Source organism: Leptosomus discolor, chromosome 5, assembly GCF_034619465.1.
Source record: "Leptosomus discolor isolate bLepDis1 chromosome 5, bLepDis1.hap2, whole genome shotgun sequence".
In the NCBI taxonomy this organism is placed as follows: domain Eukaryota; kingdom Metazoa; phylum Chordata; class Aves; order Leptosomiformes; family Leptosomidae; genus Leptosomus; species Leptosomus discolor.
The window spans coordinates 4,881,971-4,909,490 of record NC_141395.1 but is presented as its reverse complement, the minus strand read 5'-3'; the positions used below and the strand labels follow the sequence as shown (position 1 = coordinate 4,909,490).

Here is a 27,520-nt window from a genome sequence, read left to right as displayed (position 1 = left end):
AAATCATTATTTATACCAAGTAATTTACTCACAGAACTATGATTCAAGTGAGGTAGAAGGACCGTTTCACTCCTTAATGATCCCACAGTATTTTATGATCAGTACCTAACCTGCTTTCACAGAGGCATCTTGAGGTAGCTATTATACACCCATAGGGAAACCGAGGCACAAGAAGTTGAGATGACTTAGACTCAGCACAAGCCAGTGACGTAATCTAAAAATGTGGAGGGTTTTTTTGTTCGCACAGGAGCTTCTCCAGTGACCGCAGAATACTCTTTCCTCCCTGATGCAAAATGCAGCAGGGGAGAGGAGCACCCTGGCTGGGTCTTCTGCACCACACTCCGAGCTGGCGAGGGCAGATGCAGCTCTGCTCCAGAAGCTGTGCGCCTGCATTATACAGCGCTGTGCCTGAGCTAATAAGCTGTGCTTATTAATGTTAAATTAATGAATCTCAGCCTGCTCTGCTTATTAGGTTGAGCTCCGTGCCACTGCAAGGCAGCTCTGTGAGTCCCAGACCCGAGCTGTCTCACATCTGACCAGGCTGGAGCACAGGGCAGCCAAGCTCGAGTCATCCGTGTAGACACCCCTGCAAAGGGATATATTACAGACAAAACCCCTCTCCTTGCTTCTTATTTTCCTGCACAAAGGCAGGATAATAGATGTTATTTACAAAAGTATAAAATGGATGTTGAAATAATTAAATGGGAAGACAGGGGCCAGCCTGATGCTACCATTCCTCTCCCTTACGTGGAAAGCGCTGAACCCAGATGCCCAACTGTGGAAGATATTCTTCCAGCAGCAGCATCTGCCTCCTTGGCAGGCACTTCAGGCAAGTTGTCTGGGGAGCTCTGCAGTTGCCTCTTGGTTTATCACGTGGATCTGTTACTGTGGCCTATCTGGCTGCCTTGTCCGGGCAGAAGCCAATTCCTTTTGATTCACCTTTGAATCCAAGAAACTCCATTTATTTTTCTCCATTTTTTCCAGTACTGTACAGAGCACAACAAGACATTTTCAGAAGCCATTCTGCCCTTTCATAGAGAGAATGATGATTTTCTTTCTGATTGCCTTCCCCCTTGCCCACTTCATTCTTACTAGTAATTTTTCTGCATCAATTTCATTGGAAATAAGCTTCTCATCAAGGGTAGACTTTTTAATCTAAGACAAACCCAATAATATTCATATATTAAGTGACAAAATCGTATGTATTCATGCTTCAGTTGTTTTGAAAAATAACCTTCCCCCATATTCATTCAGGTTTATGAACAGAGAAAAGTAGCCAAACTTGACAAACAAAACACACCCCACCCCAAACCTCGCAACATGTGGCAGCTACATTCCGAAGAGCACAGGCTTTTGCAAACTACGTGCAACTAAACAGACTTATTTCTACCTATTAAAAGAAAAAGAAAAAAGCCATGCATAGACAGAAGCCTGCAGTAGCCCGCACACCAGGACACAATGACAACGTGATGACAAGTCCAGCAGCAGTACCCAGAATTCTGAGGGAAAATCCAAAAATAAAGTTAAAGCATGGCATCTAGTAATACTAAGCAGGGGATGTCTGCAAACTTTTTTTTTTTTTGAAAGTTGATAGAAGAAAGATGTAGCAAACATGTGATTTTGCACTTACTAAACTATGTGTCATATCAGCAGTCTCGGGCAGGCTTACACGTTAAATCTAGGCTCAAGTGAACCCTTTTTTCACACACTAGAAGAACAGATTACATTAAGAATTTTACAAGCTTTTTATTAAGAATAATAAGAAGAAAATAAAAGGAAGAAGTTATTTAAAGAAAAAAACAATCCCCAGCATGGAAGGACTATACAACAAATCCCTGTTTGGGAAACCTCAGAGAGCCTATGGGAAACCTACAACCCAAAGTGTGGGATGGGCATTTAAATTTTGCTTCGGGAAAAATGCCCAGATTCAGGAATGTGCAGAAGCACAGAAGCCCTTAACTGAAGGCACAAGAAAGACTAGTTATTGAAATTGTTTCCTGAATCCAGACATTCTTTATACTCAGGCAACTCAAGAGCAGCTCTTGCTCTTCAGCCAAGGGGCAGCAGCAGGGAGAAAAGTTCAGCCTTACTCCTATAAGCTTGGGCAGCAGCTACTGGAAATGTGAGGAGGAGAAACATCCTCTTAGACTGGAAGAGTAAGTGACTGGCCAAGAGCATAAAAGACACAGACATCCCTGACTAGAATTTTAAGATTTACATGAAATGAATTAATCACTTTCTAGCTTGAGAAGGGCAAATATATATCGAAACATGCTCTTGCACACGTGCTTTTCTCTGTTTCAGCTATAGAAGAGTTTTAGAAAAGAGCTGGAGCAATGCCAACACTTGTCCCATGTACCATAGCTTCCCAGGGCTCATTCTGGGGGGAAGGAGAAGAGTTAAACCCATTTTCTCTCTTCTAAGTACACATCAGTCTACTAAACTCTCCCCTTGTAAATTAGTGGACGCAAGAAAACGTATGCCCAGCACAAGTGTGCATAGGACAGGAGTAATAGTAGATTTGGGATTAAAGGCGAAAAAGAAATCCAGACTTCCAGAAGCAACTTTATGCATTTTTATCTTGTTCACTTTGGGGCGGGGGCGACGTGCTACCGAGGTTTTTGCAGTCATGACCAGTCCTTCTTTTTGTGCAACGAGAGAGTTCGCAAAGTTCACCACTTCCCTGAAGAATACCTTGCAGCTTAGTGTTTTTAATGAGAAGAATGACAAGTAATTAAAACCACATTTTTTACCTGTGTTTCCATACACGTCCTATAGCCAAAACCGTATTTAAAAATACAAACCCTGATTTTCATAACAGTCAGGAGAATAATTACACTGGGTACTTTTCAATACTACCAAGCTTCAAAATGTACTGAACTGGTGTATCAGCAAATAACAGAATGATAAAAATAATTAACATAGTTTTAATTTAAATATTTATGATCCATTTGACTCTGTGGCTGTACGGCACCATTGTGCTAGGTGCAGTACACAAACACAGATAGTTAGAGCCCCTGTTTCAAGGAGCTCCTATTGTTCATCCCACGTTACTCAATATCAAACAATCTCAAAAAAGCTTTTCAGACATTAATTAAATCCCCCAACTTCCTTTTCAGGTCAGTAAGTTTTATTATCCTAGTTGTGTAGATGGAGAAAGTGAGGAATGAAGAGGGTAAGGCACTCGCCCATGATGACACAGCGAACATTTCTCACTTCCACCCTCCGCTCACTTCCCAGTCCCCCACTCCGAGCCCCCCACGCCTTCGAAGGCTCCTCTGTGTGCGTGTTGGGGCTGTGGGTGTACGTGTGCATATGGCCAGCACATCTCGGGGAAGGCCAGTTACTGCTAAGTACTCTTTGGTTAATCAAGACCATGTGAGAGTCCTGCTTCTGGTTTGCACTCACATAAGCTTTAGTAGAATATCACTGGCGGAGATAATTTATGTGATTTTGTAACCTCTTAATATTGCTTGGGGTTAGCGTTCTTTTCAACTCGAATGTTTTTTGTTGGTGAAAATTAAGAATGTTCAATTCATTACAAAAGGGCTTTTTTTCCCCTCCTCTTTTTTTTTTTTTTTACTATTTTGGGAGATTGAGCCCTAAACGCATTACTGTCCATTAATGTCCAGGACCAGGGCATCAACGGGAAAATTGCAATGCTTTTCATTTTTCTGACTAAAGATAAGGGGTTTTTTTCTCAGAATAAGGCTGTAAAATAAATAATAGTCTTGAAGTTTCTTAAGATATTCATTGGAACTTCAAAATAAAACAAAACAAAAAAGGCTTTAATGCCAAAATGTCAGCGTTCTGTGCAAAATAATTAATATAACACAATAGGATCTATTCTGCTATCGATTGAAAGGGAATTTATGCAGGTAATTCATTAAGGCTAGTGGGAGTTTGGCATGTAAATCCCTCAGCACTTTGATGGGAAAACAGACCCTGATGATTTTCTATTTTTTTATAAGCTATGAAATACATGCTTTTCAGTGGCAAATATATAAAAAGAAAAAGCAAATACCTGAACAATTAGGGCAATGGATGGCCTTGCTCTGTGAGACTTCTGAAATTACATTAGATCAAATCTTTTCTCACACACTGCAAAACATGCAACAATCATTTCAATCACCATGTTAAGAGAATCAATACATTTTTTTTTTGCTTCCAGAGAATGATATTTTACATTCCACCATTTGCAGGTTATCACCTTCATACGTCTCTTTTTGTGGTCAAGTGCATGATCAGTACTTCTGACAGGGCATTGGCCGTTTTCTTATGAAGATCTACAAATTCTTGTAAATAAAAACCAATGTGAAAAAACGAAGAGCAAATCTGTGGACTGGAATGCACCCTACTTGTAATGGGAACAAAAAGCTGGCAATGAAATATAAACCTAAATCACAGCAGAATGACCTACTTTAAGGCATTTGCCAAAGAGACAGTGTTTTAGACAGCTCCTCTGAAGTAGCGTCTTTATGTCTATGCCATCTGCAGATTTATTATTGTGCTTCAGAAAAAAAAAAAAAAAAAGGGAAAAAAAAGAAAGGGAAAGAAAAAAAAAAAAAAAAAAGGAGAAAAACCTACAGTATGCCTGAACAAAACTGAGCTTCATCTATAGGGAGGATTCCAGTACTGTGAGCACCACACCCACACCTACTGATGTGGTCCAAGTTTTTTCTTTAGAGGCACCTAATTAAGAAACCCTGACTCATTTACATGGATACGTTTGATCTAAATTACACTCCAAACCACACCAAATTAGGAGCATCTGTGAACGCGAAGTGTTTGTTCCCAGTCACTAGTAGAATAGGGCCAGTTCTGGACGGCACATGTTCAAGTGACGAAAAATATTTCAGATGTAACATACTTCTGAGACCCACTTTTCCACTAATAATTCATAATGAGTTAAAACAGTATCTCTGCTTGAACAATTATTTCAGGCTGTGACAAAAACGTCATTTTATTTTTGAAAGGAAGGGGTTGGGGAGGGGGGAAAGAGGTGGACAATCACCTAGTTTAGTTGTTGTCCCTGATAAAGGGCATTAATACAACCATTAGCTGTAATCTAGATCTGTGCCGTGCACGTTTTATCAGATATACATTAATCCTAAAGTCCAGACTAAATGAAAGGATCTATGAATGATTAGTTGCTGTTCACAGCCAAGGCCTTCTGCATTGGTGTACGGTTTTCCATCGTTAACCTGCTGTGCTGGCTCTCCTAAGGAGTCCGAGCAGGGAGCAGGGTCTCATCCCGACGAGGCGGTACCCTACGCGTTGGATAACATGAAAAATTCAAGACCACCAGATCTGAGAGGGGTGTGCTTCCCTTTTCAGTCTGCGTCGCTGGTGCAATCTGACTATGCCTGTTTGCGTCCTAGAAAACCACTCCATACAAAAATGGGTCCTGCAACGACCAGGGAACTTTTATCCAACTCTCCCGTCTCCCAGAAAGAGCGAGCAGCGGGGGCTGCAGAAGCCACTGGTTGCTGCTTTGCTGCCTTACAGTCTAAACCAACAAACTAAAAAAAAAAAAAAATGCACTTTATCTCACTCTAATTTAAGCCATAGGAGCAGCCCGAGCACCAGGGAGTGCAAATCCGAATTCCATGCTGGGTTTACAATTCCCAGTCCACTAGCATAATTTGGCACAACCCTTGGATTTGGCCCGTAGAGTTTGGCAGCCACCTTTTATTCTTCCAGTCTTTTCTACTTTGTGAATAGTCTAAGTTACATAATACCAGTGACAATTTGTTTATGGCAAGCATTAGAGTCACTGTTTTATGATTACATTCAAACTTTAAGCCACATTTTGACATCTAAGGATCATCTTGCGTTCTCATATTTTATATACAATGAAGGTTTGTGTTCCAGTAAGGGGGGAGAGGAACTTTATAAATAACATGACTCCTTTTGTCTGAAGAGATTTTAATACATTTGTCTGATCTACTGTTTTTGCAGTAGCTAGAATATAATTTGAATATATTAATATTTTCAGCAACTGTGCTCAGGAAGCCCAGTTAATAACTTATGCATGGATATATAGATACACTTCAGACAGAGGTAATGCTTTTAGCCCTTATGTTAGTAATACTTAGAAACACACAATGAAAGAGCCTGTTCTTTCCTCCTCTTTGTTGTGGGCATGCATTGTGATGGTATGGAGCCAGTGTTCTTTCTGTTGTCTACACAGCCTGGATTCAATAAGCAGTTATATATGCATATTATGACAATGTGGTCAAGGAAACCAGATTTTTTTGCTATACCTTCATGTGCCTGTACAGTATAAAATCTGGTATTTATTTTTCTTGTCCTCATTCAATATGTTAACAAAATCATAATTTGATACAGGTTATGTTCACTTTATAATTAAAATTATAGAGTTAGATGAAAATGCAGCAAGATGTTGCTGAATGGAAAATATTTATCTTTTCATACATTACGCATTATGGTGCAATGTAAAATCGTAAATCTGTGGAGTGGCTAGCTCCAGCCAAGCGTGCGACAACTTGCCTCCTCCCTTTGTCCACAAGATGCAACTGGTTACTTCTTCTAAGCCAAGGGTTTCTACACCCATCTCAGCCCCGCTATTAAACAGCGTTGCCACATCCTCTCCAGAGCTTTCCTGTGGTCTTCTGAAAGAAGACCTCTTGCCATGGAGATGAGCCAAGAAAAGGGAATTCAGAAAAGTTCTGTATTTTTTACAGATCCCACCAATCTGTCTTCTGTAGCTCTTCTTGCACCTTCACGGACAAAGTGCGAACCTTTCACACCACGTTCTCTGTGTCAGCACTAGACTCAGCCTCACCAAACCACCTCAGGATAGCACTTCATCTGCCTTGAAACTGTTCCCACTTCCCAGATCATTACCATCCATGTTGCCAAGCCCAGGCCTTCACCAAATACTATCAGCAATCTTGAAGACCCCAGTAGCCTGTAGCATATGGGACGACCTTGTAGCATATGGAAGCTTTCCATTAAGTAAAGTTTACCATGAACATGAGTTTGTCCGTATTCAAATTTTCAGTCCAAAGAGGATTTTCCCTAAGGTTGTGGCAGTAGTAGTAGCAGGCAACGTAAGACCACCTGCTAGGACAACCCAGATATGTTTCCATATCTGGATAACTGTTGCATGAATGTGTCATCAACAGAATGAGTTTTCAATTCCTTCAGAGCATCTACCCCGTGGAAGTCATTGCAGCTGCTGTGGATTCAGTGTCAGAGCCGAGATTTCTATCTCAAGGCAAATTTTGAACCTTGATGAATGTTTTGAATCTCACCTGACCACTATGGTGTGGAACAGCTTAACATTTCTGGGTTACATGCTAGAAGGTTTCCATCACTCTTCACATTAGAGTGAAGAGGCACTTGCTCAGCTTGTAAATCCATTTACAACGATTGACTTAAGGTTAGACATTTTCTGCTGTAGGGAAAGATCCATACAGCGTCTACAAAAAAAGTGTCCTGAATTTAGTTTTATCTGAGAGCCAGATAGTGCAATGTCAGTGGTCTTCTGGGGCTCAAGGCAAAGGAAAAAAAATCACATGCAAGGCGTTTAACCCGCATCTCCAAGAACAGCATGCCTACACTTAACGTCAACAAGCAAGGCCATACAGGGACAGACCCATTTGGCGGGCAGGCACTATCAGAAATGCTTCTTTGCAACTCTAATAGGTGCATTGAGGCATTTTACCTAGCTAAGCGATGACTGAGAGATTTGATGTCCTGGAAGCTGCTTACCGAATGAGCTGTCCCAAGACTGATGAGTATGCCTTGATAGCAACAGCAAGATTGTACCTGTTGTTCCCAAATCCTTCATCGTCTGTCAAACGTGATTTTGGTTAGGAGGTCTAAGAGACTCATGTATGTTTTCTCACCAGTTTTTCTAACTGTGGATTTTGATCAGGGTCAGACAAAAGCAGATATTGGCAAGTCTGGTCACTTGAAGCTTCAAAGATGAAAGGAACACAGCTACTGAGAGAGGTAGGGCTGCCTGTATAGAGAATAAAGACTTTTGTAAAGCATCTAAGGCAGTTAGACCACAGTCATCTGAGACCAGTACACGTGTGAATGGGTATTTGACTTAAAAAGGAACTAATGAGAAAATTCAAAGCTAGTTTAAAGCTGGGCAATATTGCAGAACTTGCAGTACTACAAAGGGTGCATCTTAGAAAGACACAATATATGGAAAATCCTCCACTCCAGGCAGTTCGTGCATTTAGTGCAATGGACTATACACGTGCACAAAAAATAAACATCAAGCTAAGGTGAGTGGACAAGACAGACAAAGCGTAAGTAGAAAAGACAATGCTGACATAGTAAATTCATTGCTCAAGGGCAAGTAAAATGTAAATAAGTTTAAAGAAATCAAAGACTCATGGCACATACTCACTAGTGCATTTAAGAGATACATTCATCCTACTCATGTTCAATATCAGGGCTGAAACAATCGTGATGCTGGGAGGCATGTTAAAGCATCTTTCAAATCTGATACAAATGCAGTGCATATATATTGCAATAGTAGCTTGTGGAGAGCTCAGAACTGAACCTGAAAGAGTAAGAATCCTGGTTGGGGTCAGATCCCATATAAAATCATCTCTCTTGGGCAGAGACTGCACAAAGACTTCATTTTAAACAACAAGATGATGACAGTATAGGTTAAAACCCCTTGAAATTTATATTGGGGACAATTAATAGGCCAATATTAAAAAAGTTTTCATTATTTAAAAAGACTTCAAACAAAACAATTTATGAAGTAATTATGTATATACAAGCCCACAGAAAAGGAAAAATTTAGCGAGAGTTTGTTCTCTGACTTTCGTGGAATTCTTTGCCACATTCTCCGATTTCAACATCAAAAATTACTGGCTGGCTCACAAAACTGAATGATGTATTCATGACGCCGGACAAAAACAATGTGTTGATAGCGAAACTAAGTTTTTCACGAGGCGCTCTAGACTCACTGGCAAAGATGCATTTCCAAGCAGGTTGTCTACAGTTCAACATCCCAGGTTGTAATTCCAGCCAATTGCCACTTTTGGGCTTTAAGTCAGAAAGTAAACCTGTCATATCCAGGGCTGAGTTATTTGCTGTCAACTGGATTATCGTAGTACAAAACGGCTGTAATTGAAGGCTGCAAGAGGTTATAGATTGAACATAGTCAAAAGCAGTAATTCCACTTAGTAAAAGTAGATATCATCCAAAATGAGAAAAGTTAAGCTTATATAAGGTGAAATTCTGACTCCATTCTGGCTCACAGTCGCTGGGAGTTTTGTCAGTGACTACAACAGTAATCAAAATTTCACTCACTGTCACTGCAAAGGGTGCGATGAAGTGAAAGTTAAAATAACTGTTAACCTGGGGCTTCCAAAATACATTTTCTGAGCACGGACTGCTGTCTAACCCAGTGTTTTCTTGACGTAGCAATGCAGACAGCCCTTCCGGGGACCGAGGGGATAAAATCGTGCTCATGGAGTACATCTAGGGTGTGCAGTAAGAAGAATTACCCTGCTGCAACTGCTGAAGTTGCCATTGTTCGTCACCCTGCAGGCCATGGTGGAACTGGACTACTTAAGCATAGGGGGGGTATAGTTTGTGAGAAGCGATTTCAAAAAGCTGTAACGACACCGAGTATCAGTGCCAGTGCTGACATCCTTCCACCTGAGCCGCTCTTTTGAACGACGGGTAGAGATTACTGGAAGAAAGAGCATAGCAGTGGCTGGCAGATGCACTAAGTTTACTGGGGAAAGGAGGATTATATCATAATACTGAGTCTCATCATCTTTCTGTTTTCCTTACCAGTGAATCTGAACCAAAGAATGCAATTTATGTGCATCTGTGAGCAAGGCTCCATAGGGTCTCCTGGGCGCTTTCTGGATACCCTCTGCTTTGGGTGTGTTGTAGAAGGGCGGCTTCTTTCACCGAGTTAAAAACCAGCAGGGTTACCAGCAGAACTGGTGGCTCTGCTTATTTGCCACGTACTTTTTGTTTGTCCATCACTAAGCACGTCAAAGCCTCGGTGTCCCCATCAGACAACCATGCTGTTAATAACATTAATCCACCTTTATTAAGAGCCTTTAGCTTCATGGAGGAGTACCAAATATTATTAAGACAAAGACAAGAGGATAATAAGGAAATGTGTTTTTTCCCTTGCTGACCTAGTTTCTAACCTGACTTTAAAATCTTCCATTGATTTTAATTATGCTTAATCTAAAGCTAAGCTCACAAATCTAACAAACTTAAGGACTGCTTTTAAGTGAATTTTCTCGCCTGTCAGAGTTCCTCAAGCTTTCTATGCCACAGTTAGAAGTTTATTTCCAGCCCAGATACAAAGTTGAGACAGCTCTCTGCCCGTAGGAAGCATCCAGCACCGCTACTGTACGACGCACGAGCTCAAACACTACCTTGCTCGAATGGAGCCTGTGTACAGCATTCTTCATAGAACAATTGCAGTCCTTTTCTCATCAGCGATAGCCAGAGGCGGTAATAAGGGTGAAGGATATCTATCATGAAAAGTCCAGTGTCAATGTGTTCCCCCAATTTATTTACTGACCTTCAATGCAACAGCCGTACTCCTGACCCTCATGAGATGAAGCCTAAGGGGAAATGGCACTGAGCACCAATTCCATATCCTGTTGTTCTGTGGTCTAAATTAAGTGCTAATTAATTACCACTGGCATCTTTGGCATTGCCTGTCAAATTGGATTTAGGATATCCTTTCGCTGTTTAAACAAATAGCCCTACATCTAGAGCTAAAATCCCAAGTGTTAGCATTTTCTTTACTTTTAAATTTTTACTTAAAAATTCAGCAAGTATGTCCACGGATTTTGCAGGTAGAATCCAAATAAAAGAAACAGGAATTGATATTGTCAATTTTGATTAATAGTCCCTCATTAATAAACATCCTGTTATTCAGTTTCCACCTGCAGTTGCTGATGTTGCCTGGAATCAATTAACTCATATAATTTGATTTATTTTACAAAGACATTTTTGGATGTGCTGTGCTGATGATAAAGGTTCTATATTTACAACTCTTGATTTAAGGGAGATTGTTACTAACTGCTTTTTATTTTTAATGTTACAAGGAAACGTAGCTTCAGGCATTCTTGAACGAAAACATTTAAGCAATTTAAAAAGTTAAAGCTTTATTCATGTAAAACTATCTGTTGCCTTCTGAGCCACACAGGCCACAAAAGCATACAGATCCAGGACTTTTGAAAGGTTGGTCTTTACAATAAGGTAGTTGTTCTGCAGAAAAAAAAAAAATCAGAACTAGAATTTAAAGAAAAACAGAAAAACCATCACAGCAAAAGTTACACCAGCAGCCAAAAATACAGTTAAGGATTCTATGTGTTATATCTCTGTCTGTACTCATGTTATTCTATGTAGTCTCACACTGCCTTTATCACTCTACTATCCAAACACCTCTAAGAAGTGCATTAGCATCTGCCTAACATCTGTCACGGGTGGTTTTATTCTCTCCCATCCTCTCCCCAAGGAGAGGCCCGTGCTTGCCGTGGTAGTGTGGCTTTTGAAGAGGGGTTCGCTGTTGTTTCAGATATATACACTGCTACAGGGCTGCTGGAGAAGGCAAAGATGAATGCCTTGTGCGCAGAGCTGCAGCCAGAGGAGTATGAGATGCTCCTTAAGGAAGTTTGTGGCCTTCTGCCGACTCCTACCAAGCGTTTGTCCCCCAACAGGCAAACTTCAGGCTCAATAGCAACTCGCACTGTGATAACACGGACTGGCCAGACCTCCTCATCCTTCCAGTCTTATGAGCATTAGTCAGAACCTGTTTGGATTCACACAAAAAAATTAAAACCCAAGCCAGACTGGCAGGACAGAGTGCTGGTGGTCGGTAAATGGAAGAACATAGCAGGACACCCAGTTGGGGCAGTTTTCCAAAAGGGAGGCCTGGAACTTCTGCAGTAATACAGAAGATTTGGTGGAAAGGTTTTGAATCCATTTCTTTGGCAGAACATGGTTTGGGGGAGCGGGACCTGAGCCTTTGCCCACACCAGGCTCTTCAGTGGGGCCACTGCAGCATGGAGATGAGCTCCTGCGCTCGCTGTCCGTGCCATGCTGGGACACCCTCTGCTTTTGGAGATGCTCTAAGACAGGAGGTGGCCAGCAAAAAGGAATGATCCCAAGGCTAAGATGCAGGTACCACATTACCCTGCTCTCTTCATATAGTCACGGCTGAGGACAGCAGCAGGAGCACATCTCCTGTTGTGCAGAAGAACAAGCAGGACTTCTCCAAAGCACATTCCTGAATGAAGCCCCTGTAGAGGCTTGAGTCCCTAGAGATACCTAAATGTGCTTTTACATCTTGGCCTCAGTCACCTGGAAAATGAAGGCTTTCTTTACAAAACGGGCGCTATGCGAGGTGTGCACAAAGGCAAGAGCACACGCGTTCTTCAGAAAGGACACCATACGGGTAGCAAAGTTCACCCAATGGTGAGGAGATTTTATTTTGAACTGATTAAACCAGGCTAGGCCAGAATAAATGCCTTACTTCAGCTTTTCAGAGTCTGTTCAGCCAACCGTGAACTGATGTTCGGAGTTAGTTCAGTTACTATTTTCATGTAGGGCTAGACTCCAAGGCAGTTCATCCAGGGAAGGGCTCGTGCTATGAGATATGCGGGGGATCCCCTGAGGAAGCCCATTCTCCACCAGGTCCCTGTCAGCTGTCCAGGTACTATATATAGCCATCCAACGGTCAGATTTAAAGGCTAGCCTGCAGAAGACGACAGCATCAAGTGCTTGTTCTTGTGTCCCAGAGCAACTGAAGAGAAGGGATTTTTCCCAAAGAGCTGTAACATGAACCCACAGCTGCAGAGCACAGGAAGCCTATGGAGTTTCTGTAGGCCAGGAGCCATGGAGGCTATTTTCAGCAAAAGCAAGCCCTTAAGTATGTCTGAACTATTTCTGACCCCTCTCGTAACGTATCATACGCCATGACCTGGTTTCTCTATTACCGGTCTTGGATAGCTATTGTTTCAAATTCAACCTATGGGGCAAACAGGAATTTAAAATACCTTTGCATTTTACACAGGAAAAGAAAATAGCTTAAAACTGCGTTAGTCCACCAAGATCCCTGAATTGTGTATATTTGTTGCAGAAGAAACCACATGGCAGATTTTGAAAAGGAAAGACATCGTAGTATTTTGGAGCTCCTGTATGAGGCTAAACCTCAGGTCATAGCTACAAACGCACAGAGCTCCCCCCTCCCAACACAGTATACAGATTTCACAAACAACAAGCTGAAGATTCAATTGATAATGTTTGCACTTGCTTAGCTTCATCAGCTGGTGAATACCACTGTAATGCAACTGAGCAAATTACCCATAAAGCCAGTACATAAATAATAATGGGGTTTAGTTTGCATTCATAAAATATCAAGGATCCCAATTTATTACTAAATTTTAAGTTTATCTATGTTGCAGTGCAATGAATTGAACAGTTTACACAAACAGAGCTTATGCTATGAGGGGCTCACTTACCACGGATTATTTCTATAAGTCTCTCAAGATGGGGTTCAGCACTCTTCCTCCACAGCGGGAGTGTTTTGTTGTCTGCCCTAAGCTGGTATATCCAGCTGGATATGGATATCTCTGCAAGGCTTTGGCCTGTTATAGGACACCTATTGTTGTTTGTGTACTAAGAAGACCCTCAAAGCTGTACTTCAGTTGTCTTTTTAGTACCAAAAACCACCCAAGTTCTTCCTGAAGAACAACTACTCAGGCTGAACTGAACTAAGTTTACCACAGAAAATGATGTTGCAGTAATATGCTGTGTCTCAGGGAGGTATGTAACAGGTCATAAATGGAAAGGAAATAGATTGAGAAGAAATCCGATAGTTTATCTGTGCATCGTTTTGTACTTGTTCTTCCTTCCTAACACGGAAAAAACCCATCTGCAAAAGCGCTGCCAAAATGTGCTTACACACACACAGACATTACCACTTCGTAGGACGGTACGTTTTATTATCAGGTTATTTTCCAGTACATTTGGCACAGTTAAGGTAAGTATATTAACTTTACTTCCAAATAAAGAAAGCAAAGTTGTACTGAATGTCTCAGCTGTTGCCAATGAGTTAAGAACTGACAGGAGGTCCAAGTAATCAACCCTGTCTACTGCACTGAGCTTTCCCCTGGGACACCTCTTCTGATCATACAATGTATCTGACTGGCATGGATGTAGAATTGCTTTCAATAAAGATTTTATTTCAAGGTTGGATGATTCCTTCCCAAATGTCTTGTCACTAACGCAAAGTATGTAATACCTGCTATTTTTTAGCTCCTGGAACCAGCATTTGGGAAGGAGAGGCGCATAAAATGTTGAGCTAGAGACTGTTCATCATGAGTCAAATTTTAACATGTTCAAACTGACTGGGAGCTCTGCAATAGCCAAAGTCGGAAAACTGCTGCCTAAAAACCGGCCCACAACAGTGCAGTGAAAAGCCCTGTTAATAGCATTATAGCTGAGGTGAGTTGAAGGCAGCTGAGCCATTCCCAGGGCTGAATCCTTCAGCTAAAATGTTATGTTTGTATATGCCCCAGTATATATAGGAAACAGATGTCAGGTAATTCAAGGACAGTTAGTGGTAAAGTGAATCAATGGGATGCGCAAACTTTGACTCATTAAAGGCAGCACGTAGGAACTTACACGTCAAATCAGTCCTATTGTCCATTAGGATGAGCAGCTCTGGCCATGACCATGGTCACTAGCACAGCTCAGCAAACGTACAAAGCCTGTCTAAGTGGGCTGCCATGGTGTCTATGTTCAGCCTGTACCAGGGCTAAACTGTGAGTCGCTCCATCACCTGATAAACCCTCACCAACCAGGGAGGGGAATCGGGGAAAAACAAGAGAAGACCCATAGGTGAAATTACAGCAGGCTTAATGGAAACACCACCAGTACAAACAGAAAATACTTAGCCAAATGTATACGCTGTCAGCAGGAGGTTCTGCACAGTAGTCCTCAGCAAAAGCAGGGGGAGGAGCAGGAAGAATCCCAGCAAGCATAACCTCACAGGAGCTCCCTCTCCTCAGTAAACCTCCTTCCTTTATAATGACCATGACATGATGGGATGGGCTGCACCTGTAGCTCACTCAGGTCAGCTGCCCTGGCTGGCTTGAGCCTGCCTAGCATGGCTGGCCTATGATTCCATCCCAGCCAAACCAGGACACATGGAATAATCCACTTAGAAAGAAGTCAGTTCCTAATTTTGTAAGGTTAGTTGTTGCACCAAGAGGACAGATGTCACAAAGACATCGTATTTTCTCCTTCCTGGGGAGTTTTCTTTATTCCCATGCATCTTTAATCTTTCTTGGCCTCTGTTTAGATCTTGGCTTCTGTCTCTCATGGCAGTGACTTCCCTAGCTAAATAAAATAACCTGCATAATGCTGGTAGGCAGGATTCTGATAAGATCAAAACCTACTTTCATCCCTTGGTCCTCTACTGAATTCAGAGGGTGACATTTCCTACACCTGCCATTCTGGGACATAATATTTTACCAGGTGACCCGTTCTTACTTTTCTGATCCCCTCATTTTGCGATGTGTTGCTCTTTAGCCATAGTCTGTATTACCAGCTCATGGAAAAGCAGCAGGATTGTCTTATTGAAAAGTCACCCTTAGATATAATTTAAAACAGTAGAAGAGTACGAGGCATGCCTAAACCAGTTCTACTAAGCGTAGAAATGCCCCTGACATTGAACAAACTTAAATCCTCATAGGCTGGAAAGGCTAAGGAAGCAGGACTGTGCAGCTCTCAATACAGCTAGCAGAGGACAGCTCTACCCTCAAACAGGCTCCAGCTCACCTCTACCCTCAAACAGTCCCCAGTAAAACAGTGCTCCTTCCAGTGGGGTTTCCCTCCCTAAGTACACGGACTCCTCTCTCTAATTTTTTTATGTGCAGTAGGAACCTAAAATGTTGAGGAATCAGTCGCTGTTGAAATGTTTTCCCCTCCTCAGCAGATACTACAGGGTAAAAATGGATACAGAACATTTCCTAACACCTAGTGTGTTTGAAGTAATAATCCAGTGTGCTATCTGAATGTCAAAATTAATAACGATTTCATTTAGAGAGTTTGAAAAGTGTAAGTTTAATGGAACTAGAGTGCCAAACTCACCATACAATGACCCTCTTAGCTGCAGAGTTGCCCTGCTCTCAGTCACACACTTTCCAGCTTATGGTTGCCTTGGCAACAGCCAAAGCATAAATTCCAAGTATTTTTGCTTATATATCTGCCATTGACACTACAGCCCTCCTATCAGACACTTCTACTGTTTTAATACATCATTAATTTCATTACATTTCTCAATAATGAGAACTGTATTTTCTGCATCTCCTGACTTGTGATCTTAGAGGACTGAAGCCATTCTTGAAACTCACTTATTTGGGGGGAAAAAAAAAAAAATAACCTTGCACAGCGTAACGCCCAACAATTTCTTGATACGGTTCCAACATCTGTGGCACTGGATTACAGATTGTTTCTAAAATAATCTTTAATTGATGGATCATTGCTCCTTCCATTTGGGCTTGACAAAAAGTAGCTCTGGCATTTCCTTTCATTTTTTACACTGTAAATGGTGTATCACTCTTTCTTCTCTTTTTCTTGCCAAAAAAGAATACTTTCCCATTTTTAAGGATTTTCTCTTTTAACAACTCAATTTCACTTAGCAGCTACAGTAATAGCTTCAAGTGTGCATATTTGGTTTTGGTTTGCTTGGACTTTTTCTTTTGTGGATAGGTGAAAAAAATATTAGTTATGTAATTTCATTGGTGAATATTTGTAATTAATCTTAAAAGGTATAAAGTCCTAAACTTATTTTATTCAGGCTGGATTGAATTCCTTCCTTCTTTCCCTCCAGTAGCTGTATTTTACCACAGATTATTTAACACCTCGGACTTTCCATGCTTCCCAGTTTTCTTGGCTTATAGTTTTTTGTTATTTTGGTCATCAAAACAAATACAACTGCATGAACAGATAGAAAATATAAAGAATTTTCAGGAGATTTTAGCAATACAAGAATTATTGTTCTAGCATGAAGTTTAGGGGTCCCAAATATACATGGATGTTCTTAGTGCCACGTTTCATATCAGTGAACCATAACAGACAGCCAGCTCCTCTCCATCACCAGTGCACACCGTGCACATCCTCCTTTGCTTCATGCCATAACCTCACCTCCTGAGAGCTGCGTGACTGCAGGCCGTGTGCTAGCAACGCCTGGGCTCAGACAGGGCTTTGCATGCAGGATGGCTACTCCAGGTAAAACAAGGGGGATTATTCTGCTTCAGAAAGGGGGCAAAGAACAGAGGGGCTGGCCATCCATCTTCCATTTTCTATGTCTACATCAGAAGCATGGGGTCTCAACATCTCGCTCCAGATTTTACAGATAAATACTCCTCTCCCTTCAGTAAACTGAGCTTTGCCATCACTGTTCTTCACCCTGACTCTGCTTGTCTATGGTCCACCGCCTCCTTCTCACCGCAAGGCGTTTCTACTCCAGCTTCACAAATGCTGTCCTTTGTCAACACCACTTCATTGCAAAGCCATGGCTGATGCTAAAACTGATGATCTCTAAAGTTAGGCAAGACACAACTGCCGAGTATGGTTCTTTTCCCTCTGGTGAACTAGCATCTCTACCCCACACTGATGCCCTCTGCAATTACTTTGTAAGGTTTCCAACTTCTGGCATGTAATAAGCTCAAGAGAAATCAAGTTTTTCTCACAGGGAGGCCCCAAGCTTGATGCCTGTTCTTCTGCATAAGTGGCATTAAGCAAAACAACCTCGTCACCCCTGTAACAAACATTTTTAATAGTGATAAAGATGTGTGACGTCCGTCAGAAACCCACACAGTCACTTAGCAATAAAACTAACTTTTGAGAGTTTCTGAACTCCTAAGAGAAAAGAGGATATATTAATATTAACATATCACAGATACAGAGGAAAGATAATTATTATTTTTTAATTTATAATAAAGATGTTATATTTTAAGAAACTAATAGTCAAGCCAATCTGATTAGTGCCATATGGAGAGTGTTCTGTGCAATGGACACCACGGTTACAAGCACGAGGCAGAACTAAGTAATGCTTCCTATTTATATATGGAAAAAAACCATGAGCGTTGATGTTCAAGGAATGTGGTAAACGACAAGATTGGCAGAAATCCACAAGACCATTCTCTTTGCTGCACGACCCACCCGCTAACATGAAGGAAACCTTTCTTTTTACATGACTGAAGCCGTTACGTCTCATGAACTTTCTTTAGTGTAGCTTGCTGTAAATTCAGCGACAGGTATGGGAAAACGGAGACAGCTATGATGATTTTTAAACTGCTCTCTGGATTTTAAAAAGAGAATGAGTGACAGTGAGATATGGGGATGGGGGGGAGCTGAACTTGGGTTCAACAGTCCACTTGGATTATTTAAGTTAAAACTTAACTTAAACTAACAGGTTAAGGAAGCATCCATAAATTCAAATATTTAAATATTAAAGTTACATTTGGTTCACATTCCTCGGTAGAGCTGTCCAATTTATTTATAAAATATGTGTCTTCATTTACTAGTCTTCCCAACCTAGGATATATTATGTATTCTGAAGGGTTGAGGGAAATGGATTTCTCCTTAGTTCATACTCACCGCTGGAGAGATTTATGCAAAACTGCCTACCTAAACTGCATCCATTAAACCTATATTGTTCTTAGACCAGACTTCTCCATCCTTAATGTCATTTCCACAAGAATATTAAGTCTTAATATAGACATAAGATCAACTTTTAATAATAATAGTCTTCCTCTTGTAATTTTGTGGGTAATAAAGATAGCAAAGGTTATAATCCTTACCATTATTTTCTAAGTCATCTCATTAAGGTATGTGGTTTCAATGTCTTTCAAGAAACTTTGTGTCAGGATAAGGCATGCAAAAGTCTTTAGTTATATAAATTTCACAATCCATTTCAGACCATACTAACTTTATTGGATTTAAATTAGCAGAAGGAATGTGTTTCATATGAGCTCTGTATTAAGGGGCTTTTTTTTGTTTTCCCAACTCTTTCAGTGCTGGAGACCGTGTTAAGAGAAGCAGGGAAGCGGCTTCCTGGAACCACCAAAACTGTTGACACCAAAAGTGCTCGATTCCCTTAAAGAGCAATCCCTATTTTTTGGTATCTAAATGTAGGAGTTCAGAAAGTATTGCCTTATAGCATACACACTAACTAAGGCTCGCCCACCAGAAAGCAGCGAGTTGTGCCCTGATATGAGAGTACTGTAAAAAGGGTTCTAGACCTCCACCCCACGCACATCCTGCTGTCTGGGGCTGACTCTCCTTTCCTCATTTATCGGGTTGGCAGAAGTTGTGTCTTCCCTCCCTTTTTCCTTTCTTCTTGATAACTTAAGCAAACGAACATCCCTGTTCGGAGAATCAGTAAAAAAATGCCTCTATGTACTTCAAATGCAACAGCGACTCCTTTGACATCCCTCTTTTTTAACCAATTCTTTCTTTTCGTCAACAGGATAGCAGCCAAGGAATCCGTGAATCTTATGTCAACACAAAGCTTAGGAATTGTGTTTGGACCAACACTCCTTAGACCTGAAAAGGAGACAGGGAACATGGCAGTCCACATGCTGTACCAAAATCAGATAGTTGAACTTATGTTGAGTGAGTACAGCAAGATCTTCGGCTCTGAGGAAGACTGACAGACAGGGCCTGTTATTGAAAACGTTCACATCTGTCTTGATGTCTAATATTTTTACATTTCTGTAAACATATTTCTGAAATATTTCTTTTTCTTTCAAGTGACAGATGCCTCATTTTGTGAAAACTTAATGATGATTTTGTGTTTAATTTTCAAACATTGGAATAAAAATTCATGTCAACATTTGCCTATATGTATTCTGCATTAACCCTTTGAGAGTTTCATTATGCTAGCACTCCAAGTGTCAGGTTTTTTGCAAGCTCAGCATACAGCATATGGCCAAAGACCATAGAAAATGCTGTTTACCAACACATGCAATAACACAGAAAGAAAAATAATAATTGAGGAGATTTGTGGAAAATGGATTAAAATGTGTGTATTAAAAGCAATGAATTAAAACAGTGATACCAGATCATCTGTAGCTAATCTGAGCGTAATTTGCGTTTCTCTTAGACACATATTGAAAGTTAGGCATGATGAATAATCAATTCGCCTACCCCAAGAGTTCAAAAAAGATTACGTTTAATACTTTTAAACAACAAAAAAAAATCCTAAACAACCAACCAACCAACCAAAAAAAACCCCAGAATGTAACTATTTGCATAACAGTGTCTAGAAAAATTAAAACTGAAATTGGAACTTCGGCATTTTTACTTAGATGCAGTACATGAAATGAAGACATTGCATGACTGCTCATTTTTATGTAACATCCATTTTGATTCTTCATCACACTGTACATCTGCCTGCTTTCCCCAGCTATCTCATGTTCTGTAGCATTTGTATTGTGCTCCTGAGGATGCTTTATTGGTGAACTACATTAAATTCATCTAGAAAGAACTTTAAAAAAAAGCCTTTTCATATGCCCTTAGGATTACTTGGCTAGACTTGAATCAATTTATGCATTTGATGGTTAGTTTCAGTTGTCATGGATAAACAAAAGGGTAACTGTCTAGAATATATCAAATATTGTTTCATTTTGAAATGTATGTTTCCAGCTATACACATCTCCTACTCTGTTTTGTAAAAGTATTCTGCTGATAAAATGTAGACTTATGTTTGACAGCTTTTTAATCAAGTTCAAAGAGAATAAATAAAACTAATCCAGTGTGGTAAAGAGTCTGTCTGGTTATCGATTTGTTCATAAAATGAAAAATAAACCATGTAAATAAGATGTGTGAAACACAGATCTAGAAGCAAATATTTAAAGCAATTAAAGACCCCAAAACATAGGATTAATGCATAGGTCTGCTGTGCATGAGAGATATGTCTTCAATATCACCTCAGCAGATCATGGATTACTTCAGTTTTTGCTTAGCATCATTTTGCAAAATACCATTATTCAGGAAAGGTTGATCCTCAGAGCAGTCATTTATGGGAATCAACACATAATGAGGCCTGATTGTTAACTAAGACCAAGCTTTTTCATCAGGTACTAACATAGGCAGAAAATAACACCAAGAAAACATAAAAATTAGCCCCAAGATGTTTTCTGACTTCATACGTGTCTGGATAATGAAGGAAAACAAAGGGGTAGTGACCAGTAATTAAAATTAAAAGCACAAAACCTGAAAAAGTTCCCCTCGTATCACAAATATTCAACATAATCATTTCTGAACAAAACTATAACCTTCTGGAGAACACAAATTCACTTTACTTTCAAGAAAATATTTTTCATGTTAACGTCAAGCCATGAGTGCTTAAACAGTAATGCTTTTCAGCATCATCGTCTTTAGACTTTTAATAGCAACAAACCAGGCGCTGTTTATAGCCTGTGGAAATGACTGGAAGAAAGATAGTCAGAAGTTCAGTCTATTCCTTAATAAAGACCATTCACATTATGGCCCCACGGGTGCTCACAATCATGCCATTGAAGTAATTTCTGCTATTACTGGAAATGAAAAGTTCACTTGTTACTCGGATCCTGTTGCACTCAGAAGAAAAGATTCTTAATTAATTAATTAATCTTCTCTTAAGCTTTCTTTGGAGCATGGAGACTCCTCTTGTTTTCACAAGCAAGCCAAGGCTTATGAAATAAACCCGTATCTTTCTTAAGATCAACTGGTTTGGTTTGGGGGGGGAAAAAAATAAAATCAAGCAAACTTTTGGACACATAAGGCTTTCTTTGGTTTCGAAGGGTTCCTCACATGAAAGCTGTACTAATGTGCTGACTTCTCCACTAAATGATTTGTTAAAGATAGAAACCTGATATGTAGAGAGCCAATTCTGGGAAGACACAAGTGCATCTCATCAAAGGAGTGTATACATCGGCGGTGTGTGGCAGATATCTATTTTTCTCATCCTGACGACAGAAAGGAATAACCATGCCTTGCTACCAAGCTGCTCCCTTCCCCAAGAGACCAGTCTTCTCCCTGTCTCCTTTAATATCTACAGTGGGAAAAATTACTGACTCAACCAGAAGTCAAAGAGCCAGCCCCACAGCTCCTGCCATCACCCCCTCCGGGCAGAAAGCAGCCAGACAAAAGATGGTAAGAGTAAAAATAAAAAGAAAAAGTATTTGCAAGCCTTAATTGCAGCAGGGTTTCTTTTTTCTCCTGCTCAGGTAGTTTACTCTTTGTTAACCAAGCTCACAGCCCAGGGCGCCGACACACTCTCTTTTGTTGCTGGACGCCTACATTTCTAAATCTCGAAAGTGTCTAAGTTTGGCCTCTGCCCAGCACAAGCAATTCACTGGACCTATGTTACCACCACACTACTCCTCAAGTCGTTACTTATAAGAACATTCACTATGACTTGGTAGAAGTTTTGCTCAAACTTTGCTAAATTTTTAGCGAGTTAAAATTAGACTTGCAGAAGACCTTTTTTTCCGGAGCTAGCTTTGGTTTGAGAAAGACCACCGATACTTTAAGCAAGGAGCTATATCTGTTAATGGTAAATGACCAGAAAAATGAAGGCTGAGAATGTAGCAGAGACAAATACATACAAGATCCAGAGTGTTTATCTGCCCCTTCTCCCTGTACAGACTATCTTCTACTCAAACTTCTGTGAAAAGACAGTTGTCCTAGTAACTGGGATTGCTGTAGGAAAAGGAGACCTGTAATAGAACTAAACAGGGCATTTCCAGCTAGAAGGTTTCTCATTAAAATAAAATTTAAAAGTCAATTTATCGAATCTTAAACTTTTGCAAGAAAAATTGTCAGTTTTTAAGTCAAGAAATTCAACTGCAAAGTGGAATTTCTGAGCAAACTGACTTGCTGAGCTACAGCCAAAAGAGGACATGTCAACTGCCCTGAACAAATTTTCATGCCTCTTTATATTTACACACACACACACACATATATATATATATATATTAAGAGCAGCATGCATTTTAATAGTTCTTCAATTCTCTGCTAGGACAGCTACAGTGCAGATAACATTCAGCCTGTTTTTGTAAGCACCCCATGCTGCAAGAGAGCCAAAGACTGCCATTCAGCCCAAGGCACTCAAGCAGTTCAGCTAATCAATTACTACATAGTATATAGACCATGGGTAAAGTTTGGAAGAAAGTTGGGACCACAATCATCGCTGTAATCAGGCGGTGTATAGATTTAACATGGCTAATTCTCAGAAGAGGCTGAAAGACAAGCCTCGGGGAATGCACATATTATCACGGCACAGCAGGTTCCCCTGCATTGCTTTCCCGCTTCAGAAAGGAGACAGGGAGCATGAGGAAGCTGAGCATAATCACAGATGTGGGTCTCAGTCACAAGTCCTGATTTTTGTAGGATGCATAAATGGGACCCAGGGCAATGCTTGTTTTGCAGAACATAGGAACCTCCCCTAGCAATTACTTTAGATTGCAAAAACCCAAGTCTTCCCTAAGCACCAAGGGCAACAGATGAGAAAAATCCCCAGCAAGTGGCCTGCTGAGGTCAGGCCATACCCAAACCCTTCATTGCTCAAGTGCTACAAACCTTATTGGTCAGTAGGCTCCACCGAGGGAACGTTTGCAGGATGCTACTAAAGCAGCAATCTCATCCTTGTGCCAGTTCATCGTGTGTTATCACAGCAAATGAATATACTCTACCATTACTCATATACTGCATGTTATTTGCTGCTTCCAAACATACCTGAAATACTGTGGGAATTGATGCTCATTTTTCCTTATAGATCCTTGAAACAAGGATCTGGTTGTACACTGGATACAAAACGTGAGCCCTCACTTCAGCTTTTCACACAAAGCAGACACTGATGTTAAAAAGACCCGCGCAGAAAACTCAAGACATGAGAATTGGGGATGCAACACCTGCACATCAGTGGTGTGAGAAACTGAGGCACAGAGCCAGCTGTGTCAAAAGAGAACATTGCATTTTATTCAGCCCCCCCCCCTTTTTTTTTTTTTTTTAACAGAAACTCTATATTCTACAGCCTTGCTTTCTCTGAGTTCATCCACATAATCTGGTAATTGAGTAGCTACAGGTATTCAGCCCTGCTCATCCCTGCAACTCAAGGGCAGGGTAACCTCAGAGGAAACAAGAACAGAGAGGAATTTGCCTTCCAAACTTTTAACCGCGGTGAAGTTTGCTGGCTTTCTGAAGTTTCCTCTTAGCCCGTCAGAAATACTTCAGAAGTGCAGGAACCGTCCATCACATGGCAAAGCAGCCTGCCCGTGCACCTCCAAAAAGCTTCGCGCGGGCTGTAAAACCTGGGGCGATACCTTGCGCCTTCAGTAGAAGCTGACAGCTTTGGTTAATAAGTTTAAGAGGGACCATAAAACACTGCAAGTTCAGAATGCATGCCAATTAATTACTCACAAAACACCACCATTTTAGAGCCGTTTTAGAGCACATTTCAGTTAATAAAAGGCAGACTCATAAATTTCACGTGATGCTCCTCCGCCTGTGTCAAAATACGATTCCTATGCTCAACTCCTATCCAGAAGTTTCTTTGCTGCATGTCTGGGAGACGAAAGGAGTGACTATCTCCCCACTGGTGGTCTGTATATAAAGCTCAGAAGCTTTCAAAGAAGCAGCTCAGAAGTTTTTTGAACGTTTTCTGGTTGTGATTTTGGGCAGGTGGAGGTGTGCCCTCTGCTCTGGAAAATGAGAGTGACTGATTCAACCAGTCCATTGCTCAGCCTCCAGCCTGCCCACTGCAGTGGAAAAGGTACAAGAAACACAATCGTCACATCTAGCTTTCCCACAGGGGATGTTTCTTTGCAGCCCCAGGCAGCAAATGGTTTTAAGTAAAAGGCTGAACACCCTGTGTACGTTTCTATCTTTATGTAGTTTCTGTCACTTATTATCCATTTTTAATCCTGCTAGGCTCTTCGTCTTAATGGTATCTGATGAATTTCCCAGGTTAATTATGCACCATGTAAGAAAATATTTTACTTGTATCACTTTTAAATTCATTAGCTTTTAGTATTATTGTATAGCACTCCACTTGCTCTTGATTTATGGGAAAGGCTAAAGAGGATCATCTGACTGACCTCTTCTGGCAATTCACTCTCCTATATACCACTAACACATCACCTCTCATTTGTCTCTTAATCAATTTAACCTTCCTTCATATGGAAGATCTGCCACACCTCTTATAACTTGCTCTGTCTTTCACTGGATGCTCTGTGTATCAAATCTGCCCTTTTAAACAAAACCGCAAGTATTTGAGGTGAAAGGATTCTTAATATTTTCATTATTGATCTCTTTTCAGCTCTTAAAAGAATCGAGTAACTTGTTTGTATCTGATTGCTCCTCTGCACTGAAGTGCTGAACCATCCTTAGTGCTCCCCATGCACCAGACTCACAAGGGAATTTGGGGAATTAAATGCTTTTTCTGGTCCATACAGAGAACACATCCGTGCCGCTGTTTTCTCCCTTGTGGCTATCTCACCTTGCAGCTCTCCAAATTTGCATCAGCAGCTTCAGCCACACAACCCTGGCAGTCAGCAGGAGGAGGGAAGGCAGGCTGGGAAGAGAATGCCAGGTTGGCTCCTGTGCTGTGACCCAAAGCACTGGGAGCAGGAGTGACTGCGAGAGGCTTCAGACTTCCCACAGGATTCATACAAATATTTTTGTATGTATAATAACAGCAAAGACAACACTCACACCATATGCTCTGCATCCACCTCTAGCATACCCAAAGTATGTGTCTAGCAAAGCAAAACCACCTACGTGTGTGCACGCAGCTCTTTCCAATGGACACAGCTCTGTAGGGCCAAGGGTTAAAGGCAATCTCCTGGGGGTTGGGATGGTATAAAGCCTGTCTTCTAACCCTAAAACACAATCCAAATCAAATCCCTTTTGCCACTTGGGAACAGGAAGTTTTAGACTGTGCCAGATTTTGTGGTGTATAAGAATGTATTCAGTCTGGGAAGAAAATAAGTCTTGTGGGGATCAAATTGAAGCTATCTGGCACCTGCCTGAACCACTTTCACCTTAGTTTCTGAGCCCCTGGCAGTCTTTGTGATACTGGCTTACCCAGAGGACACCAGCATGAAGGACTCCTTTTGAGTTTTGATGTCGCAAAATTAAAATGAAGCCTGTGTCAGCTCAGGGATGCGGACCTGGAATCTACTGCAAGATGGGCTAGGATCCTACACAGTGAATCAGCTCCCTCAAGAGAGCTGCAGTCTACGATTGCACCATCATAGACTGACGATGAAGCACATAGGTGATACTGTACAGACACTATTTTTCTTTAGAGATCCACATTTAGCTATGAGCCAAATCCAATTTCGCAGATTCTGCACAGACACAGGCCACACAGTGCTGCAGGAACGTAATGCTGATGATCGCCCTGCTCCATAAGACACTCGAGTTCAGAAAAAACAACACAATAGTGTTGGTTATTCCAGATTTCCCCAGTGTTGTAGGTTGGAAAGCAAACCAAATTTCCTTTTGTGCTTATGATGTGCTTCACCTCAAATGTGAGAACTGAAAGATAAGGCAGCTACCTTAAACAAACATGCCTTAAGATGCAAAATACAAGCACCTTCTCGAGAACTCTAGTACTATTCTTTTTCACGTCATGTGTCTTTGAAGTGTAGATAGCCAAAAACATTGGCAATGCTTTCCCTCTGATGCTGCAGTTTTTGAGAGTATTATGCATATTGCAGATGCGGTTTTCTTGCACTAGATTGAAAAAAGAAATAATCTTATTAAAAATGTAAAAGGATTTCAGGGTTCTGTGCATACTCAGAGAAAAGAGAGATGTCAACAATAAACATGCCATCTGAACAATGCGGAAGGACCTCTGTCCCATGGGCATAATAGATGTTTTATTAATAACTTGCTTTTATATATTTTTCTCATTTCCCAAACAAAGGGGGGAGTTAAAAAAAAAAAAAAAGAACCCCAAAGGAATGGGTTTGGAAATCAAAACATTTCCTTGACTGGACAATTCCACATCTTCCCTGAAACACAAGAAGATGCATTGAGACCTAGTGCATTTTCTGGTTCAAGTTCTACTGCCTCTGGTGCTCTTCTACTGTCAGGATGCCCCTGGCACAGGGTCAAAGACTCACTGGTTCTCAAGAGTCCATCATGAAGCACATTAGCTCCAGCTAATTGATTAAAAAGTTGGGCCTTTTAAGTGGCTTAGGCAGACCCAGCCCAAGCACTGATGGAAAAGATGTGGGATTTACGAGTTACTTGTTCTTTGTTGTTGCTGAACAGGGTGAAAGAAAGAATGAGAGGAAGGACAGAGGTCTCTCTCACTTTCTTGAAGAAACAGAGTAGCTACTGCCACAGCAGACTACTTTTTTTTGCTAATTTAAGTCAGCATTGCTCTGTCAAGTTTAAGTCCCAGCAATGGATAATGGAGAGAGAGACGTGTCTCTGCTCCTCTAGATACCTTCCACCCGAGCGTGTGTCC

The 27,520-nt window shown here is 40.9% G+C and overlaps 1 protein-coding gene across 1 annotated transcript in view; it reads left to right on the top strand.

Moving 5' to 3' along the window:
• ARHGAP15 (Rho GTPase activating protein 15) overlaps nt 1-19,706 on the top strand; it is a 329,505-nt gene extending 309,799 nt beyond the window's left edge. The window contains exon 14 of the mRNA XM_086465681.1: nt 19,523-19,706. Within this exon, the coding sequence (XP_086321807.1) occupies nt 19,523-19,706 (184 nt within the window). The remainder of the gene's footprint in view (nt 1-19,522) is intronic.
• The last annotated feature ends 7,814 nt before the right edge of the window (nt 19,707-27,520 follow it).